The sequence below is a fragment of the Podarcis tiliguerta genome (assembly GCF_965153285.1).
Source record: "Podarcis tiliguerta genome assembly, chromosome: 4".
NCBI lineage: Eukaryota > Metazoa > Chordata > Lepidosauria > Squamata > Lacertidae > Podarcis > Podarcis tiliguerta.
The window spans coordinates 50,076,974-50,097,399 of record NC_139537.1 but is presented as its reverse complement, the minus strand read 5'-3'; the positions used below and the strand labels follow the sequence as shown (position 1 = coordinate 50,097,399).

At 41.5% G+C, this 20,426-nt stretch overlaps 1 protein-coding gene across 2 annotated transcripts in view; it reads left to right on the top strand.

The window, feature by feature from the left end:
- The window catches only part of URB1 (URB1 ribosome biogenesis homolog), a 46,503-nt gene that overhangs the window by 18,635 nt on the left and 7,442 nt on the right, over positions 1-20,426 (top strand). For both annotated transcript variants that reach the window (XM_083438561.1, XM_083438562.1), the window contains 18 exons: positions 2,140-2,256; positions 3,316-3,454; positions 4,555-4,728; positions 5,020-5,204; positions 6,014-6,232; positions 6,645-6,824; positions 7,617-8,472; positions 9,092-9,293; positions 10,547-10,730; positions 11,722-11,780; positions 12,051-12,244; positions 13,596-13,706; positions 14,415-14,478; positions 15,288-15,459; positions 16,265-16,367; positions 19,181-19,341; positions 19,805-19,916; positions 20,207-20,313. In XM_083438561.1, the coding sequence (XP_083294687.1) occupies positions 2,140-2,256; positions 3,316-3,454; positions 4,555-4,728; positions 5,020-5,204; positions 6,014-6,232; positions 6,645-6,824; positions 7,617-8,472; positions 9,092-9,293; positions 10,547-10,730; positions 11,722-11,780; positions 12,051-12,244; positions 13,596-13,706; positions 14,415-14,478; positions 15,288-15,459; positions 16,265-16,367; positions 19,181-19,341; positions 19,805-19,916; positions 20,207-20,313 (3,339 nt within the window). The remainder of the gene's footprint in view (positions 1-2,139; positions 2,257-3,315; positions 3,455-4,554; positions 4,729-5,019; positions 5,205-6,013; positions 6,233-6,644; positions 6,825-7,616; positions 8,473-9,091; positions 9,294-10,546; positions 10,731-11,721; positions 11,781-12,050; positions 12,245-13,595; positions 13,707-14,414; positions 14,479-15,287; positions 15,460-16,264; positions 16,368-19,180; positions 19,342-19,804; positions 19,917-20,206; positions 20,314-20,426) is intronic.

The following is a 20,426-nucleotide window of genomic DNA, read 5'->3' as shown; positions in this document are numbered from 1 at the left end:
ACACTGTATTCACACCCTGGCTTGTATCCAACATTGCATGAATGGCATTCCACTCACACAAAACAGAACTGTCACACACACCCAATCTTTCAGAGTTGATTTTTAGGGTGTGCAGGGAGCTGGAGGGGACAGCAAAATTGGTTGCACACACATAAGTCTGTTGTGTGAGTGAAATGGAGCTGCAGGGCTGGCTAGAGCCTCCTCTGTTCCATAGAATATACCTCTTGTGGCCTGTTTGCTGTATTCCCAGGAAATTAGTTTAGTTACTTCACTTTTTAATTCTTTCTTCAAGTCTCTGTTATCAAGTCTGTATTATGGCAATGAATTTGGTTGTGGGTTGCGAATACTCATACGCTGCTCTTCAAGGACACAAAATATATTGCTTTTGGAAATCAAGTTTTCCTTCAGATGTTATGAGTGGACTGATACTTGATGAAATCTTCTGTGTGGGGAGGTTCAGACTTCATGCAGGTGGTTGCAAGGCAACCTCCAGTGTGTTACTTGAGCACTTTTGTTAGGAAAAAGCACTGCCAAAAGTTACACAACTCCCCTTGGGGTTGCCCTAGTTTTGCTTTCCACCCTACATTTTAATGCAGTAGTGTTGTTGTTTTTTAAATGAAGTCTAAACTGGGTGATTTAGCAGTAAAATCCAGCCCCTCACTTCACCTTCTGAACAGCTGACTGGTGTGATTGCAGCTTTTACAGGGCCACACACACATGGCCCTAGCTGCTGGATGAGCTGGGGAAACTGTGAATGTGATTCCCCTTCAAGCTAGGGGCTCATGTGTGTGAGATGTGTGTGGTCCCTTTGTAGGCTGAGGTGAATAAAATTGTTTCCATATAAATGTTTATAATTCAATTATTCACAGTGCTAGTCTTTTAGTTAGTTACAAAATTTCCTCCCTGCACTTCACCCTAAGATCCCAGGATGGATTGCAGTGATAAAATGTACAATTATAAAAACAGGACGCACCCCAAACAGGTTCCTGCCTCTTTTCATAGGCTTGAATTTGGTAGCTGGTGCATACAGTAAAACTCTCCTCCGCAACCCGTGGACAGGCTATTCCCATGCTGTCTGCGTTACAATGAAGGAGAGACAGGGTTTCATCTACCCTTTGGCAGAGTCGTTCAGGGTCCTGAGAGCAAGTTTGAATGATCCTTACCTAAAGGAATCATTACAAAATGTTCTCTGGACTAATAGTTCCATCTTTTTTCAGAAATAAGAAAAAAATATAATATATATATATATATATATATTATAAAAACAGGAAAGAAACATAATTTCAAAGCACATGAAATCATTCCAAATGGAACAGAACAGTATAAATTCAGCACAAGAGGTGGGTCCCATGAAACAAAATACAGTGGTACCTCGGGTTAAGTACTTAATTCGTTCCGGAGGTCCGTTCTTAACCTGAAACTGTTCTTAACCTGAAGCACCACTTTAGCTAATGGGGCCTCCTGCTGCCGCCACGCCGCCAGAGCACGATTTCTGTTCTCATCCTGAAGCAAAGTTCTTAACCTGGGGTACTATTTCTAGGTTAGCGGAGTCTGTAACCTGAAGCGTATGTAACCCGAGGTACCACTGTACTATAGCTGTCAAAGGCCAGCGTGTAAAGAGGTGTGTTGCCAGCATACAGCAGAAGCTGCCCTTAGAAGATGCTGAACACTTCTCTGTGGGGTGGGAATTCCAGAATTTATGGACAGCCTTAAAGAAAGCCCACTCCCAGGTTTCCACTTCTGAGGGCAGGGCAGTACTGCTGAAAGGGCTCCCTCTGCATATCATCACACCCAAGAAGATCAGTAGGAATAGAGACAGTATTTTAGTTACATGGGCTTTAAACACTAACGTGAGCGCTATTGGTGTATGCTATGGAATTAGAATGGAAGGCTCTTGCGAGATTGGCCTTTTGTGCCGGCATAGATAAAGGAAAGTGGTTGAGGAGGGAGCAACACATGAGGCTTATATACTTTTAAAGAACCTGTTTTTCCATTAATTGTGGTATGTTTTTAAATAGGGGTCAAGGTAAAAATGACTCTGCCATCTGCTGCTGTTCTTTAAATCAAACAGCCAAAATGAGAGCTGACATACAAAAATAGAACTGAAAGCTTTGCATGATAATTGTTTTTTTTTAACAGGTTCTGCACGACAGTGGAGTATTTGAGTATACCTGGAAGGAACTTGAACTGTGGCTTGAACACTTGGATAACACAGCAGAAGGCAAAAAGGAAGCCGTGATTCAGTTTTTGGAAAGGGTAATAAATGTGCAAATTAACCAGATTAACAATGCCAAGAATAGCATGTGTGGGGACTTATTACCTTTTGTTGTTTTAAAGAGGAAAGTGTTTTGAAAAATCATGAATGGATTCTGAGAACTCCTAGACACGAAAGGGAACAAAGGAGATGAGTGATAGGAAAAGGCTTTTGTTAGAGATTTCCACTACAGTGGGTGGCATTGACAAAAGATTGTTTTTCACCATCAGTTTTATATCAGCATCTGCTGTTATAGCAGAGTGAACAAAGAACATGGGAAGGAAATGCAGCAAAATTATGTAAACCGTGATTTAATCCTACCAACGATGCTATCCTTTTTTGTGTGGAAGCTGTTAGTAGCATGCAGAAGAAACATGGTGTGGACTAGAAAGATCACTTCACAGGCAGTACACTGCATAATAAAAGTAATACTTGGTTCTAGGAATGCAATTTTATTATAGAATCAAAATGAATCCATATTATACCCCCCCAAAAAAATTGCTTTCTTCAATGACAACCCTAAATATTTAAGAATACACTATTATAAAAGGAGGAAGAATTTAAAAAGATGTCTTCCGTGGTTTCATTCACATTTTGTTTATGGTTTAATGTGCTGAGGTACCAAAATACATGCAATTCTGCTGGTTTTATGTACACAATGATAAAGCATCTGTTTTTCAGCCACTGTGATAGTTGACTTTTGTTCAGTTATACAGGAAGATAAAATGTTTAGGCTCCAGGCCACTGCATTATATCTTTGGCTGACACCTGTGCCATTATGTGTGGAAATGTGTTTTGGCATCTAACTTACATACTCACTGCTAGATTTCGCAAAATGTTTTTTCAGGGGTATGTTTCAATGTATGCAAGGTTCTGCACCAAATCCTGTAGGCTGCCATGAAATGTTGCATTGCTGCCTGGGGCTGATGAGAATTTGAGTCCAACAACATCTGCAGGGCTAAAGATTCTCCAGACCTGCTTTACGCTTACAGTTAATAGCATTGCTCCCTTACTATCTTTATGATTAAATGTTGGTAATGAAAGCTCACTTTCCATTGCAGATCTTGGTAAAACTGGTGACCAACCCCTATCCATACACAGATAAAGCAGCAGACCTTGTCCAGGAAGCCAGCATTCTCCAGGTCAACTTGTTTAAGCAAGATGTTGATAATGCCAGCATACCCATCTCTCACATTGACGGTATGTTCACTTTTTTGGGGGGGGGGTCATTATGCAAATCTTCCACAATTTTCCTGGAAAATTACATGTAGCCAGCATTTTAGAAACAGGCAGAAATTTTTAACTTGGGAGGGGAGCAATACTGTTTTGTTTTGTTCTTGTTTTTATTATGTGGTTTTATTCTGTATTTGTGTTTTTTTCTGTATTTTTATGCTATGAAATGCCCTGAGATCTTCGTATGAAGGACGGTATACAAATTTAAATGACAACGACAATGCAATCCTGCGCATGTCTACTTGGAAGCAAGACCCTCTGAGTATAGAGTTTGTAGGATTGCAGCTTTGGTTGCCTTCTCAAGCTACATTGCAGTTGCTGACATAGATTTGCAGCTTTTTCTAAATGCAAATGGGATTTTGCATCTTTGCTTATCTTCAGGATCCTAGGCCAGTCCAGAGAGTTAATTGGATTTGGGTTTGCTTCCGAATTACAGGACTAAGGTCAGGTTTCTATATCACAGTTTCTATACCCTTCTGTTGTTGTTCATACGCACAGAAGTTCATACTGCAGATGGTTTGTCAGTTATTACTACAGTTTGTCAATCTAGGTACTCCTCCAAATCAGAGTTAATACAGACCATGGTTTCTGATACTGATAGGCTGGCTGATTGCAACACATGGTTTGTCAGTTCACATACTACACCAAGCCATCATAATTTTGACATGGTGTCTGAATAAAGCCATTGAGCAGTTGCTAGCGCAAATCATTTAGAAAGAATAGACCATCACTGAACACACTTAATGTTAATAGACCCGAAATTTGGCATTTCTTTTGAGTTTCGAGGTCCCCCACCCCAGCATTTGATATAGCAGATTTATTGGGATGAACCAAAAAGCCTAAATGGTCTGCCACACACAAAATATTCGAAAATCATGCAAGCAGAATTTACTGTTTTCTGTTAAGATCTACGCAGGATTGTGTTTTGCTATTTTTGCTGAATGTTTCGTTTTGAGTAATGTTGTACTTGAGATCCTGTTATTCGGCTTCTGTTGACTGTTGACCCATTTGTTTGGGTTCTAGAAACAACCTTCATCTAAACTAAGCTTTTTCCCCTTTCAAACTAGATGTTCTGGATATGATCGATGTCATTGTGGAAGGCAATGAAGGCCTAAATGAAGAAATTGGATCTACTTTAAATGAAGACATGATTGTCAGCACTTTCCCATTTAGTGCTGTCGTTCCTGCTGCTTTGGAAGCCAGGAACAAGTTGCTTCTCGAGGCCGATGGGAATGCAAGAGGTATTTCCTTCCTATATTTCTTTTGCATGCTTTAATTCTTAATAATATCGGCAAAGCTTCCCTCTGAGTTCTGACAAAATAATAATATTAGTTGTTGCTGTCATAGAAAAGGTTTTTAAGCAACAGGGGTTCTTGTTGATTTGAGTTTCATGCCTACCCATTTTTTAACGACCACATGTGCTTGTTAAAATGCTCATAAGTATTTCAGTGTGCTAACCCATTGTTTAGAGGATTGACTTTTCAAGTTAAGAAGCCGTACAATTCAATCTGTGTTTTGTTTTGTGTCTTTAGGAGAAAGCATAGTGGAGTATCTCATCACCGTTTTCACTGACCTCCTGCATTCTCAGAGAGACCCCTTAGCCCTTTGTTTGCTGTTTCAGCTCTATGATAAAGAACTCCAGACTGTCTCTCCTCAACTCTGTCAATTTAACCACTACTACAGTCTTTGGATACCAGAGCAAGCTAAGGAAACTCTGGTAAGCAAGGCAACAAGTATTTTCAGCTGCTTAATTTGATGTTGAGCTCACACTGACTGCATTTGGATGTCACACTGAACCACTGTTTGGTGTGTTGACAGTGAGCCTCTGCAAGCCTCATGATGGCAACCCCAACCCTGGTGCTTCTGGTGCAGTAGCAAGAAAGAGTTCAGAAGATTGTGCAGAAGAACAGTTTAGCATGTTGCTTGAATCCTAAACTGTGGTTAAGGCAGATTAACCAGTCTCAGAATCCATGGTTAACATCAGGCATCCCCATCCTTCGGCCCTCCAGATTTTTTTTTGGACTACAATTCCCATCATCCCTGAACACTGGTCCTGTTAGCAGGGGATCATGGGAGTTGTAGGCCCAAACATCTGCAGGGCCGCAGGTTGGGGGATGCCTGGTTAACATTAACATGACCTGTTAGTTTGAATAGCACAACAAGTTATGATTAGCCAAAACCCCTTCCTTCCTGTCACAATGGAGTGGGAGGGAAATGTGTGAGTTCAAGGCTTGCTGCAGTGTGTTCTTGTCACATAAATTGTGGTTTAGTGCAGGGTGGGGAAACCTGTTGGCTGACGGCTATGTACCTTGCAGGGCAGTAATATTCCAGTGCCCATTGGTAGCGGTGGGTGGCGCCAGAGGCAGAGGTAGGTGGGGCAATGGGTGCAACTGTTAACTTTGTACCATAGGCTACCTTCCAGCCACAGAAAGGCAGAGGTTTCTATACACATGTCTGTAATGATGTTTCTTTCTTCCCCCCGACCCCTCTTTCTGAAAACATGAAATACATTTTAAACATTTCCAGCAAAGCAGAAGTGAGTACGTAGACGATTGCCTCTTGCCGAATTCCTCCTTTTCCTCCCTGCTGAAGAATGCCTATCAGAAAGGTGTTGCAATTCTGTTGGAAGAGGGTTTTGAAGAGAAGCTAAGGGAGGCTATTTCCCAACTCCAGCCTCAGCAGTTCCTGTTAGCTTCAAAGCACGTCCTTCTTTGCCTAAAAACAACCGTGGAGAATTTCAACAGTGTAAGAGATGTTGTTCACCCTTTTCTAAGATTATTGGTTATAATCCCTTCCTCTTCTATTCCCACACCAAGAGCTTTTTTACAGATTATGTGGCAGTAAATAAGTGCTTAGCCACCACAGGTGCATACACCTGAGAAGTGTATCAAGTTTTGGCTCCTAGGCCTGCATGATGGGCACTGCAGAAATGAACCTTTCGCTCTATGGAAATGTCACAGTTTTAAGAATATTAACAAAATATGTTGCATGCATCTGGCTTTAAAAAAACACATTTTTAAGTGTTACAAAGAGAAAAATCACAGACTTTTGTATATGTGCTGACATGCTCTGCAGTGCAGTGCAATGATGTAGTTTCTCTGCTTGGTCCTTTCTCCAAGTTTTCCCTATTTTGAAATATATCTTAATTTTCTAACAGTTTGGCAAAAATTTGGGCCTCTCGCTTCTCACCCTGTTTGTGGATCTGCTGAAGAGCTTGTTGCACAGGGGGGACGCCATAGAACTGTGCGGTCAGCAGAAAGAGAAAAATACACAAACCGAATCTGATCTCTTTGTGGATGCGGAGTGTCTGATGGCAGCAGAGACTGGAAACGACAAGGTAATAACTTTTCTCTGTGTTACTGTTTATGAATGTCATCCTAGTTAATCGGCCCTTGGAGGGGGGGGGGGAAACCTTCTGGCAATTATGCATAAACGTTTACAGGTGCAGGCAATTGTTGTGAGACAAAAAATTCTGTTCAAATTACGTTTCCTCAGTGAAGTGGAAAGCCATGCAAGGGGGAAAATGACTTGATTCTTCTGTTACTTAGGTATTTTTAGACTGAATAAAGATAAAATCCTAGTCATGCAGTGTTTATTAATCATGCACCTTCACTTCCATACACTGGCCATTTGTCTGGGAGCTGGCTCAGTTCATTCCAGACCATGACTTCCTTGACCCCTAAAATAACCAAAGCAGCTCTCTTAGGGAGCAATCCAAACTCACAGCCAGCTGACAAGCTTAGGGTGGGGGGTTATGAAAGGGCAGGGCCACTGCTGCACCTGCATCCTTGCAGGAACAAGGGCCAGACGGATCACTGGAGCTGATGCAGTTCTCTGGCCTCAACTGGGCATTAATGAAAATAATATGTATATACCAGGGTGGTTCACAAGATAAAAATACAGGATAAAAGCACAAATAAATAGTTAGAACAAAAACACAACAATAACCTCCCTCCCACAAACACATTTAAAAGGCCATAGAATATTAAGCAGCCATAGTCCTGATTGCCTGTCACATGACGGATTCTGAGCTTCCCCTGCTTCTGACAGGTCCTGGGTCTCTGGGCAGCTTAGCAGGGATCTTAAATCAGTTGGGTGGTGTCTTTAATTGTAACCATCTCCATTGCAGATACTGGAAGAAGTGCTTCCTTTGGTCTTCAAACACCCTACGCTGGAGAATTGGTTCCTGGCTGTAGAACAACGTTCTCTCCCTCCCCATAGTTTAAGCCCAGTTAAAGTGAAGCTGCTTGCTGCTCACCTAAACCGTGGCATTCTTGAGTTGCTGAAGGTGGGCTGCCCAATGTTGCAAGCCAGGAACCAGCTAGACACGCTCTCTAGATATTTCGAAGCCGTCACTAAAACTGTCTTGGAAGAACTGCATGCTGGGAGAAAAGATGTCTGCAGGTTACATCCCAAAAGGTCACAGCAGGTGGAGGCACTGCAAGAACTGCAACTGTACATGGATACCCAACAACTGAAGGAAGTGACTTTGGCTATGCTGCAGCTTCCCAAGGCGATGCTGGCCTCCCAGACAGCCGAAAGCATTTCTGGAAAAGAAACATGCTTGAGCACTTACGGAGAGACTTTGGTGCAGCTGCTCACAGACAGCTACCAAAGGGGATCCCTGAAGGGAGACCTCTTCCTCTCAAGAGAGCACATTCAAGGGATGGGGACTCTCTTGTCCACTGCAGTCACAGAAGAGTTGGAAAAGGTCTTTCTGCATGCGATACAGAAGGAGCCTGTCTTTGCCCAGGCAGTTGGAGTGGATGTGCAGCTTTCCTGCCTTAAGCATTCAACGAAAACGTCCCTTTCCATTGTGGCTGTGCTGATTCGGTACAGTCGGACTCACTTGCTGCAGTTTGAGCTTTGGTGTCTGAAGTCGGGCACTGGCAAGCTTCTGAGAAAAGATGTGGACCTCTTTCTGCCACTTGTCAATACATACTTGGACTGTCGAGAGCAGCACACTTTGAGCCACCTGTCAGAAGGTAACCATGGTCAACCTACATAACACTCTTGATCAGCTTTTCTAAAAAAGGGTTTGCAACTTTTTTGTGCCATTGGATGAAGAGTATGATTTTGAAAAATAAAGTTGTAAATGTCAGTGGTAAAGAGGTTGGAGGTTTTCAGACTGAAAACTTCAAACCTTGTTTGTTAAGTGGGCAAATTCCCTGGTAATAAAGTTGCGGGGAAATTAACATCTGAAGCATTGTTGTTGTTGTTGTTTAGTCGTTTAGTCATGTCCGACTCTTCGTGACCCCATGGACCAGAAGCATTAACTACCTTTAAATTCTGTAAGTTTTGTTTACAAGTTCTTCTGCCGATCTCAGCTTGCTTCCATGGTTCTATATTATAAAATTATGTAACCAAAATTATGTGAGAAACTCTTAACCAGGACCCAGTTTTGGAGCAGCCTGGTGTAAACATTGTTTGGCTGTGCCTTTCCAAGATATGAGAGTCTGTGATTTATCTTTAGGCCAGTAGTTCTAGTATCTCATTCCAAGGACTTGAGACTGTTCAGTGGCCTCTGGTATATGCATTACAGTGTGGGCCTGTGAAATGCTGACGGATCCACCTTTGTGACTGTTGCGTTGTCCTTTCCTACAGTCTCTTCAGCTGTTATGTCCATCTTGAGAGAAACTTTGTGGCCACAACTGCTGGGCATTCTTCTGAATAGTGGTTCATCACAGCCGTTCGCTGAGCACTGTCAAGTTCTTTCCAAGTTACTGCCGCCTCCAGAAACCGAGCCATTCGCTAATTTAACAGAGAAATTACTTTTATCTCTTGAGACGGCAGGAAATCATGAACAGTAAGTCTACTTATTTTCTGCTTATTAGTTCCAGTTCTCCATATTGACCAGTCGATTACAATAAACACAAGCACATGCCCTCCATTCTCAGGTACCTGCTGTCAATGTGAGGTAGTATTTTAAAACTTCAAATAGATAGAAATCATCTAAAGTATATCATCTTTTGCTGAGTCCCATCAGTGGAGGAAAATACCAGACAGAACATCAATGTTGGGGGGGGGGGTATGTTCAATGTTAATAATCAGAATTAATGAAATATGGTAAAATTTAATAATAAGATAAGATAAAAATGTTGGGCGAATGTGATGACTGCTACGCTTTAGAAACTTACACAAGATAAAATAAAAATGTGATAAACTTTAATAAAAATGTAGTAAGCTTCACTACTGCAGTTTGGCTAGATCAGAATGCTTGTTGCATTTTTCTTTTCTAAACATTGAACTGTGTCCCTTATCAGAAGAGAAAGAGTTGCTTCAAGTATGACACCAAACCTGTTTGACGCTATTTGAACGAACTCTGCCCATACACTCTGCCATCATCCCCTGCCATGATCAGCCAGTTGCCAGTTCTCTGGATCATTTCTTCAGCATTAATCCATAGTTCACCATTAGATCTGAAATGTGCTGATATTGTCATTTGCTTGCAAACAAGGTTTGCAAACCGTGTTTTCGACCTGTTTTGCAATCCTGATTTTTAGGCAAAGTAGGGGTTTGTGCAAGCCATTGTTTGCCTGATTCAGATGTTATGACAAACTGAATCTGAACTGAAGGAGGAAACCAAGGGAGGGGAGAGGAGGAAGCAAAAGGCTCATCCATGTACCATCAAACTAAGTTTGGCATTTTGTGTAAACTGGGCCAAAGAAACGAAGCTTCTTTTGCATCAGGATAGCGATGGACATTTTATCACAAAGAGAGAAACCATATGTGGTGGTCATGATGACTCAGTATTCCATCCCATTGTGTTTAACAGTCTAGCAAAACATGCATAAGACTTCTGCAACCCTCCGTAATGCCTAAGAAGTCACTAGTATAGACCAATCAGTGGCTGTGTATTTTCAATAGGGGGACTATCCTCTTGGCTCTCTGAGAACTCAGGGCACTACTTACATCCTATCCTGATTCAGCAGACCTTCCAGGTCTAGAAAGCAACTAATAAACGCTCCATTTCCCAGCAATTCAAGCTTAAGGTTGGGGGGCAGTAGTTGACATGAACACAAAAGCTACCATTTCATTACTCTTTTCAAACCTCTCTAGCTGGGTGATTGCTGACGCTATATCCAGAGCCCTGGAGAGCTCTGCAGAGAAGTTGCATTCATGGAGGAAACGCCTGCTAGTTGCCTGCATGAAGTGGTTGATCCTCACGTACAGCAGTAACAGAGAACAAGAAGCCCGCTCGGAAATTGAGAGTGCCGTGCTGTTGAGGCTAGAGAAACAACTGGTGAGAATTAGGGGATTCCCCCCCCCCCAAGTTGTTGGACATTATTCTAAGCAGGGTGGAGGTGTATCAAGCAACAACCACAGGGGAGTAATGTGACCACTAGAGGGTGCTTATGCACAGGCTGTTGCACATGAAAGTGCAAATTTCTTTAGAAAATTATTCTTTGCTCTACCTACTTTCTCTACCTTTTTCCAGCTTCAGCTGTGACCCTCCTGACAAAACCAAACCTTGCCACAGACACCCATAGTCCAATGACTTGCAGGCTAGATTACTGCAACATGATCTGCATGGGACCACCAATGAAAAGTGTTCACAAATGTCAGCCAGGGCAAGATTCAGCTAGGCACTTTGGCTTTATCATGCCCGTTTTGTGTGATCTGATTGATGGCAGGTTTCCTTCTGGGCTCAATTTAAGGTGTTCTGTTTATCTTTTAAAGGCATAAGCAGCTTAGGATCTGCATAGTTTATTCCATATGACCCTCCCTCCACACACGAATCATCATCTGAGCCCTTCCTCCAGATCCCATGAAGAATGCTTGGCAGTGACCAGGGCCCCTTCTGCAGGGAACTCCCCCTATGGAACACATTGCTAAACATGCTGCATCAAGACTGCTTTTGGCTGAGCATTTCCTCTCGGCTGTATTTTGATGTTTTAATTCTGACTGCTGCCTGGACATTTTTTGTGGTCTTGGCTCCTCATGCTAGTATTTTGGTTTATGATTTTAGTTCAGTGGTTCCCCACCTCCCACGGACCACCTGAAAATTGCTGATGGCCTTCACAGGCAGCTTAATGATTTTTCAGCCTGTTGTAGCCATTGTAATGTGCTGTGCTAGATACTGTATTGTTTTTAATTCTGGGGATTTTTGCTGCTTTTCCCCCTTGTGTTTTCTAATGTTGCAATTTGCATTCCCACGAAGCGTTATCCCTGCACCACCACATCCCCACTGTCTTATGTTTTAAGTGTTGTTTTGCTGTTTCCTACCTACCTAGAACTCAGTAACTGAGGTGGCTCCAGAAGACTGGCACAGTTTTGTGAAGATGGGACTCAAGTAAGCATGTTTAGGTTTATAAGAGTATTTTTTGCTGCTGCAATGACATACAACACTGAGCTTAGGGTTGCTTATGGCTCACTAGGCAGTAGTTTTGCTTCTGTGAATAGATGTTTACCAATTGATATCATATACAGTACTTTTAAAACAGTGTGGCAAACTGGTTGACAGACCAAACCAACTCCAGGGATATAATTCTTTCTTTCATTCACTTTGCAGGCAGAGTGCATGATTTTTATCTCAACGTCTCTTTAAATCTCTGTCATGTAGGTATCGTTATAAAGACCAGGGCTTTCTGAAAACTCTGAATGCAGCTATCAATTTGCTGTACCAGAAAGGAATCCCTGCTGCTCAGAGATTAGTGAAGCTGTCAGTGCTTTATATGATGATCACGCAGCACTCCTTATTTTTGTCAACTATGCTGAGGTCGCAAGAAGGTGATGACACAAACATTAATGAAAGAGGTATCACCTTCTCATTTGTTTCCTTGTGTATCTATATATAACCCAAGTGTCTTTCACGTGTTGTTTTTCATCCTTCCACTTGCCTGCCCACCTAGATGTTTTCAGAGCTGCTGTATCTAGAACATAATTATTTTAGCATTTACCTTTTAACATATTACTAACTCTTCTCCATTATCATTGCGTTGTCCCTTTTCTGTATATTTTTTCAGCTCCAGTGCCTTTTCTTACTATTCATTTGCATTTGGATTGCATTTATTTATCATTGAACTTAGCATTTCTTACTTTGTTTTTTACTCTTTGGCTATATATTTCTGAAACAGTTATTGCAGTATTGTATACAGCTTTGTCCGTTTTGTAAGTAAGCATGCTAAAAAATAGCCCACTTGTTTTGGGTTACCTGGTCTTACTGGGGTATTGACAGTTCTAGTTGAAATCCCCAGAATCTCAGCTTTGTCCCTTTTTCTTAGGAAGTGACATAGTGGAATTTATCCTAGATGCAGGAATAGGTGGAGTAATGCAAATTGAAAGGATGTGGGCTACACGGCATCATTTAAGAGCTTACAAAAAGGAACCCTGGAAACCCCTATGCAAAAGTTGTTTAATTAACCCTGAGACCCATTAGTTAGCACAAGGGCAGAAGTTCCCATGTTACACTGGATGGGGATTGGAGGAGAAAGGAAGGATGGCCCAATTAATTTCCACACAAAACTTGAATGAATGTGTGGGAAGCTTGAGTAGCTGGATCCGTGTGGATCAGTGCTGCAGAACTGCCGCTTACCTGGACTACACAGTGAGGGGGCAAACCAGAAGTGAGATCAGGGCTCCATGGGTGCCCCATTAGAGCCAATCTGGTGCTCCCTTTAAACTTTGTTCTTCCCCCTTACCTTTGTCTTGGTAAGAGGCAGGGACATTGGTGTCAGAAAGGCAGCGCTGCCCCACCACACTGTCCGTTCCTGGTGATAAAATAATACTTTTCAAGGCTCCCTTCATATTGGAACACATGTTTTCTGAATTGAAAAAGGTCTTAATTTTCTTCAAAAACAAAAAGCCCTATGTGAAAGTGACGAACATTTCACAGTTATATCATAATGTGTTTTCCATTTTGTTGGCAACAGTCACTGTCCACTGGGAAGTTCTCCTGCGTGGCTAAAATGAATGGGAGCTTCATGAAAGCTCTCATGGTGCTCCATTCATCTCAGCAGGTCTTGCCCCAGAGAACATCCTAGCTGTGTGAGTGACCAGCACCATTGTTGCAAGGAAGCGCCGGAGCAACCGTAGTATTTTCAAATTGTTTGACAAGAGGCTAAGTCATTTGGAAGAGGGAGAAAAATATTTTCACTTTTTGCTTTAGAGGCATTAGTGGACATCCTGCTGACTCTAGTGAAACTCTGCCCTGCAGTTTGTGAGAGCAACCATTTTGCTGTGTTGCTTGGAGCCTACGGTGCAACACTGAGCATTACAGGTAAGTGTATTTGCAGTTGAAAGAGATGCATGACCTTTTTTTTAAAAAAAAATGAGACTTCTTAAAATGCAGCAGCCAAACTATCATGTGTGTCATATGTAGTAGCTCAGACAAATCCTGCTGTTCCCGGATGGTTCGGGAAAATGACCAAAGAAATAAGTGCATGCATTCATTCTGAGGAGTTTAAGTGAAGTAATTTTCCTATCCTCTTTTTGTTCCCATTGTCCAAAGGGAACTATTTGAAATGGGACTAAACAAAGATAAAAGGAGAGAAAGAAACAGTGTCTTAGGAGACAGGGGTAGTGGTCAAGAAGTAGCAGGAGTGGTAGCTGCAAGGGAACTGTATTTGGAGGTTCAGAGACTGGTTGGTCTGAGGGTTGTGGCTTAGCTAAAGGAAGTACAGAGCAGTAGCCTGAGGGAAACTGAGTAGGGTGTTGTGTGTTTTGTATAACAGAATGCCACAAAGACTTCAGTATGTGGCTCTTAATATGATCCACAGGCATTCATATGTCATCTGCTGTGCCTGTAGATGATAACTTGCAGCAGAACATGTGCACTGCCTTCATTGCAAAGTATTGTGTTCACAATGATGTCTCTTGATTAAGGTTAAAGTTCTTACTCAGTGTTGCAGAAATCAAAAGCTGCACGTGCCCAAAGGTTGGCTATCTATCTATCTATCTATCTAATTTTTCTCTTTATTATTTTTAGACCAGAAGATATTGCAGCTGCTTAAATTGTATGAAAAGAATGGTCTAAGCCTTGTAAACTTCAGGTTAGTTGACTGCCATGTTGGTCAGTGTATCGGGTAGATAGTGTGTACAGTGTGTGTCAGGTTTGCCTTCCTGTGGATTACGTGCCTCAGGTATTTGCATACACAAAGGGCATTTTGAGTGGAGTTTAAACCTGTGCAGAGGAACAGATATTCCTTAAAACTAGTGGTAGGGATGGGAATGGAATCTGATAGACTGCAATTCCAAAGTTGACTCACCTGATCCATTTTAGAATCTGAACATTGACAGATTCTTTCAACTCACCCTGAATCATTTATGGGTTATTCCAAGAGTCTGCCTCTCTGTTCACATCACACTGTACATTCATTTTAAAAGGTATCTATTCTTTCCTCTGTGAACCCACCCACCTCCTGAGGTTTATCCCACCTTCTTCGGTGGTGGAACACTTAGAAATGAGTTCTAATATTTTTTTTAATAGAAAAAAGGATTTTCTTTCATTGAGCGATATTGTGGCGGCTACCAAAAACAACTGTGTTGTTTATTGCTGATACTGTGATATTGTGTAGGAGGCAGTATTGCAGCCTTTCTCTAAGAGCCAAGATGGCTAAAAAGGAACACAGCAGAGTGACTGTTCCTTCGTAGTTTAATTTTGTTTCAAAGTGCTTTGGAAGGAAAACTAAGGTTGTCAAGGAAACACATCCTAGCTTTGGTTTCTCTGGTAATAAATAAAGAAGTGAAGAGAAAAGGAAAACATTGTTCTACCATTTACAAGTCAAATTGCTTTGTGTAATTGCTATCGTCTCTTCATATACAAAGTTGGAAAACACGTAGCATCTTAATATGATTCCAGAATCCTGCTTTGGGGTCCAGCTGCTGTGGAGCACCATAAGACATGCAAGAGTCTGGGAAGGTCCCTGTGGCAGCAGCCAAGCATGGAAGAAATTCTGTGTCTGCTAGACCGAGAAATGATGATGAGGACCATTCTCCATTTCCCACAGCATCGGCATCTCCTGTCCACAGAGGTGCCTTAATCTTTTAAAAACATACGTACAGTAGAACCATTTTAGTCTTAGGTCATTTATCTTGAAAGTGGCATTGTTAGTATTCACAGTGGCAGTCATAGCATCTGGTTGATTTATATTAAAGGGCCTTATTCCTCTTTTGTTTTCTTTTTTTTTTTAATGTAACGACTGCATAGTCTACTTGAAAGCTGCGAAACTGCAATCCTTTCAGTTCAGTGAGGTTCCAGAGTTGGGTGCTAATTATGATCTAGGAATTAACCACCAAACCCTTTGGCCAAAATTGTAGCAGCTATGAGGAAACGTAAAGGTTTTTCTTGCAAAAGAGAGAAGCAGTCAGGCTGCAGATCCTAGACACACTTACCTTGAAACTGAAATCAGTGGGGCTTACTTCTGCATTGACATGCATAGGATCAGTGGCTTCTAACCCTTTAGCAGGCTATGGTCTTACCTCCACAGTCGGAGCCAGCATGCTCCTGAAAACCAGTAGATGAAAACTGCAGGAAGGGAGAGGTCTGTTGTGCTCAAGCCCCACTTGCAGGCTTCCCTCGGTATCTGGTTGGTGACTGTGAGAACAAGGTGGACCACTGGCCACATCTAGCAGGCCCATCTTAGTTTCTTATTGCACAGCAGTCATTGAGGTCAGGGAAAGGTAAAAACAACAACCCAAAGCAGTAACACAGCTATCACCCGGCTTTAGGATGCCCTGCAGTGCTTATATGATGACTGTTATGAGAAGGCTTTCACAGCAGCTAAAAAACATGCCACTTAAAATTCAGTCACACATTATTTTATGTCCTGTATTTAGGAAGAACAGATGCTTCTAAGCAAAAGCAAAAGCGAAGTGGCTCTTCAGGATCTCTATGACCCCTGTTTTCTCCTTCATCTCTTCAGTGAATTGTTGCGACCAGGTATAAGAAATGGTTTTCTTGTGTTTTGGGAAGCATTTAGTGTGAAACTGTAAATACAGACCCCCCCAAAAGTTACGGCTTGAAAACTGTATCAAAGATTTGCTATGTAGGTCTGAGGTTGCAGCTAAGCTTATGTGATTTTTAAAAAAGGCAGTGGCTGATCTCCATTTTTGAGATTATAAAGTCTGTTACCCAGATCTTTCTGCAGCCTTAAGCAAAACAATAAGGTAGAGAGCACAACTAAAAGAGCTGGCAGGTTTTATATTGACAAGGCAGGCTATTACACTGAACCATTTTTTGTTGGTTATTTTGTTAGTTTTCTTCCTCCCCCTGTCCTTGCTTTATACAACCTCCAGCCCAATCAAAAGTTTTGACAGAACCCAAAGCACACAACATTTTGGTTGGTTCTAACAAATATGTTGGCCAACATATGGAATATTTCTTGCTGTTTCCTTTGCTTTTTATTTGTGTTCATGGTTTAGTCTGAGGCCTGTGTAATTGGACGCAAGCTCTTTATGCACATCTGCTGAGCTAACATAGTACGCTTTATATGTCTGTCTTATCTGTTTATAAAATGCTTCAAAATCCGGAGCTCATTTGCATTATGGCATCTGGTTTGCGTTTGCCCAGGAGTCATGGCATCTTCTGAAACAGGTGGCTAGTTGATAATGTAATTGCTCATTAAACTATTTACTCTTCCATTCAGAGCAGACATCAGATATCAAATTGACCCCAAAGGCTTTAATTACACTTTTTAAAGAAAACAAGAAGGGGTTTTGAGATGGAGGAAGAACATCATCTGACACTGTAGCACACACAGTTTTGTGATTCTGCATCGTGAGCAGGCTTGGAAGGGCCGCCAGTGCACTTGGCAGTCACCGTTTTTGGTTTGCATGCATCGTCTTGGTACCTGCCACTTACCCGTCTCCATTTTCCCAACCAAAATTTTTCACTCAACAATTGAAAAAAAGACTCAATGCTTCTTTTTAATAGTGAAGGGGTGTGTGTGTGTGTTTTCCCCCACAGCATCTCCTGTCCTGTATTTTGTTATGTTGTTTTGCAGGAGTTTGGAATGATTAGATTTGTCAGTGCTATGAGGAATATTGGTTGCTGCTGGATTGATTATGTGAAATCTGGGTGGAGCGGGGAGAATTCAAGTGGCTGGGAAGCTCTCCCCACCACCAGAAAAAATATTGTTTTGAAAAGCACTGCTTGCTTTGATTCTCTGTTTTTGTGGATGATTAGTTACCTCATCTGTCCACCGACTCTTGTTTCCTTTTCCTTGTGCCTTCATTGCCATAGCTTCTCTTAGCTTGCAGACTTTGCGTTACCACAGAAAGAAAATCTTTTCCGGTCAGTGGCAGCAGGGCACTCTGTGAATGTGTGAAAGCATTTGCTTAGGTCACAGGCATGGCCAAACTTGGCCCTCCAGCTATTTGAGGACTACAATTCCCATCATCCCTGACCACTGGTCCTGTTAGCTAGGGATGATGGGAGTTGTAGTCCCAAAACAGCTGGAGGACCATGTTTGGCCATGCCCGGCTTAGGACATGGGAGCATCCAGCTAAAGACTGCCCACCCCACTACAGTCAAAACCAGATATTTTCCCCATTATGATTCCTGTATCATTTTTGTCTTTCTCACTAACACCATCCAAGCTGCAGATCTTGCTTTGGTTCCTCTTTGCCTCTCTTGCTGCCTCAGTTCCCTGAGGCTTTCTCCCACTTACTGCATCACACACTCCTTCTTTTTATCCTTCAAATAATCTTTTAAGAACCTGCTGTCTCCATGGAATCTTTTGACAGCCGTTCATTCTGAACATGCTCTGTGGAACAACCCCAAACATGCTGGGCCATGACAGCAGGTGGCCGAAAGGGTCTTTGTTATATTTTTTGCTTCCTACATGTGTTTATAACAGTCTCCTGTGAATAAATGTTCCATAATTGCTTCTCACTGGGCGTAAAAGCCCCAAATGAAATACAAAAGGGAAAAAAGACACCTCTAGAACTGATCATTATCTCAGCAGCCGTTTCCCCTTGATTTTTCCAAGGTTTTGTAAACAAAACTGTATGTCCAACATAAATTAAACTTGCTGTCAAGTTTCATTTTGCCAAGGCCGGGTCCAGCATTGCTGTTTCCTTCCGTGACCTATACTCCTATTTCCAGATTAATCTTCACTCCATAAATTTAGGGCTAGCCCCAAAAATACAGAACAAGATTCCTTGTTGACAGAATCTCTCTTTTAGTAAGGGAAGAGGGGTGGCTCATGGGGAAAAGATTCAGCTGTAATTGCTCTGCCTTCTAGTTCCAAACTCTCAATCACTAGCTTGAAGTAGAATCACTGCTCCACAAATATACATGCACTGATGAAACAGAAATAGAGATCCTTATTACCAAGCTGTATCAAACACCACATGGTACAAACAAAAGCATGGTAAAGAGTAATTAGATCTGTTTTAATTGACCCTGTATGTGCACCTCGGTGTAGGGGAAGGAGGGCTACAAAGAGATATGGTTTGGGTGGTGCCAGAATGGAAGGCTCCTTAGGAACTCAGGTGCAAGAGGGTTTGTGTCTTTATTTGCTTAAGCAGAGGCAGTTCAGAGAGATTCTATCTTGAATTCTTTGTTGCAGAAGAATAGGAGAGGACAATTTTCTAATCAGGCATTCATTCACTCTTCTTCTAGAAATTGCTATGATTTAATGTGCATACCTATAATTTAGTCTTCCTTTAAAAAATTACCTTGTAAAAGATTTTGAGAGTTTCCTTTTTACATTTTAAAACATTCCTTCCCCTTCCTTTTTTCCTATGTAGAATGTGTTGTAGCATATCATAAGTTTGTTGACGTCAATGCCTTGGGTCTGGCAGTAGCAGCCCTTAGCAGCTATGACAGTAACATGCGAGCGGCAGCATACTATGTCCTGAGCTCTTTCCGCTCTCACCTGGAAGGGGCTCGGTTTAGAGAACAGAAGCAGGTAAGGCGTTAACTTTAGCTTTCCTAAAGTATGCAGTGGTTTGAAAACATGCCTAAGACTAAACTTGCTCTGAAAGCATCTCCTAGGATAACTGTATTGCTAACTGCCAAAGATGTCAATAGGCTTCTGATTTTCAGGGTACTATGTAACTTCCTTGCCCACCTCCCAGATTTCCAAATTATGTATAGGACTCAACCCACGAGTGAAATACAGAGCTTAATATTTCTCATTCATTTGTATTAGTAATCATTTCCTCATCACTTCCATTCAGTTATATTAGGATAGGTATTCTAATTCAATTGAGTATAATTTCTGTACTATGATTAACATATACTTTCTGGAGTTCCTGATGAAAATCATACTGTGTTGTCATATGAGGACTGTGTGTACAATTGAGCAGTTACTGAATAGGATTATATAACCAATTTCCTAATTATTTTTCTCTTTTTGTCTTGTGCTTCAGTTGGTTTACCTTATGGATGTTGTGCAGAATGGAATCAGACAACCAAATCTCAGATTTACTTTCCCTTTGGCACTGTATGTTTCAAGAGTAGCCCACCAAATGCTAAAGCCAGGTATTCTAGAACAAGTTACACCTGCTCTCTAATCTTTCTTAATTCATAAGATAACCATTTTGTGTCTGTTAAATTTTGGTTTGTTTTGTTTCAGAATGAAAAACAATGGCTTTTAGTCAAATTGTTACTTCCATTTTAGATATCCCTGTGATCATGAAATGTGTGTGTCGGACTTGTCATGCTGTAAAATGAGAGATTTTTAAGATGAGCATAGAAATTTTCTAGAGTTTAATAATGGAAATGATAAGGGTGTTTTTCATGCTACAGTAACCATTCTGTTTTCTTCCCAGAGGAGCACATGTACACAAAGCTGAACAAGTTCCTTCTGTCTCATCAGTATTTGGATTTGAAGAAGGTGCCTGGATTTTTTCAGCTTTTCTACAGTTTTGATCCAGAGGTAATAGAAATCTGTGTAGTTTAAACTGTCATTCATGAATAGCACAATTGTTTGCTTTCTGTTCTCTGTACACAAAAATCTGGTACCTGTCAAGTAATTTTCTTTTCCTGTCA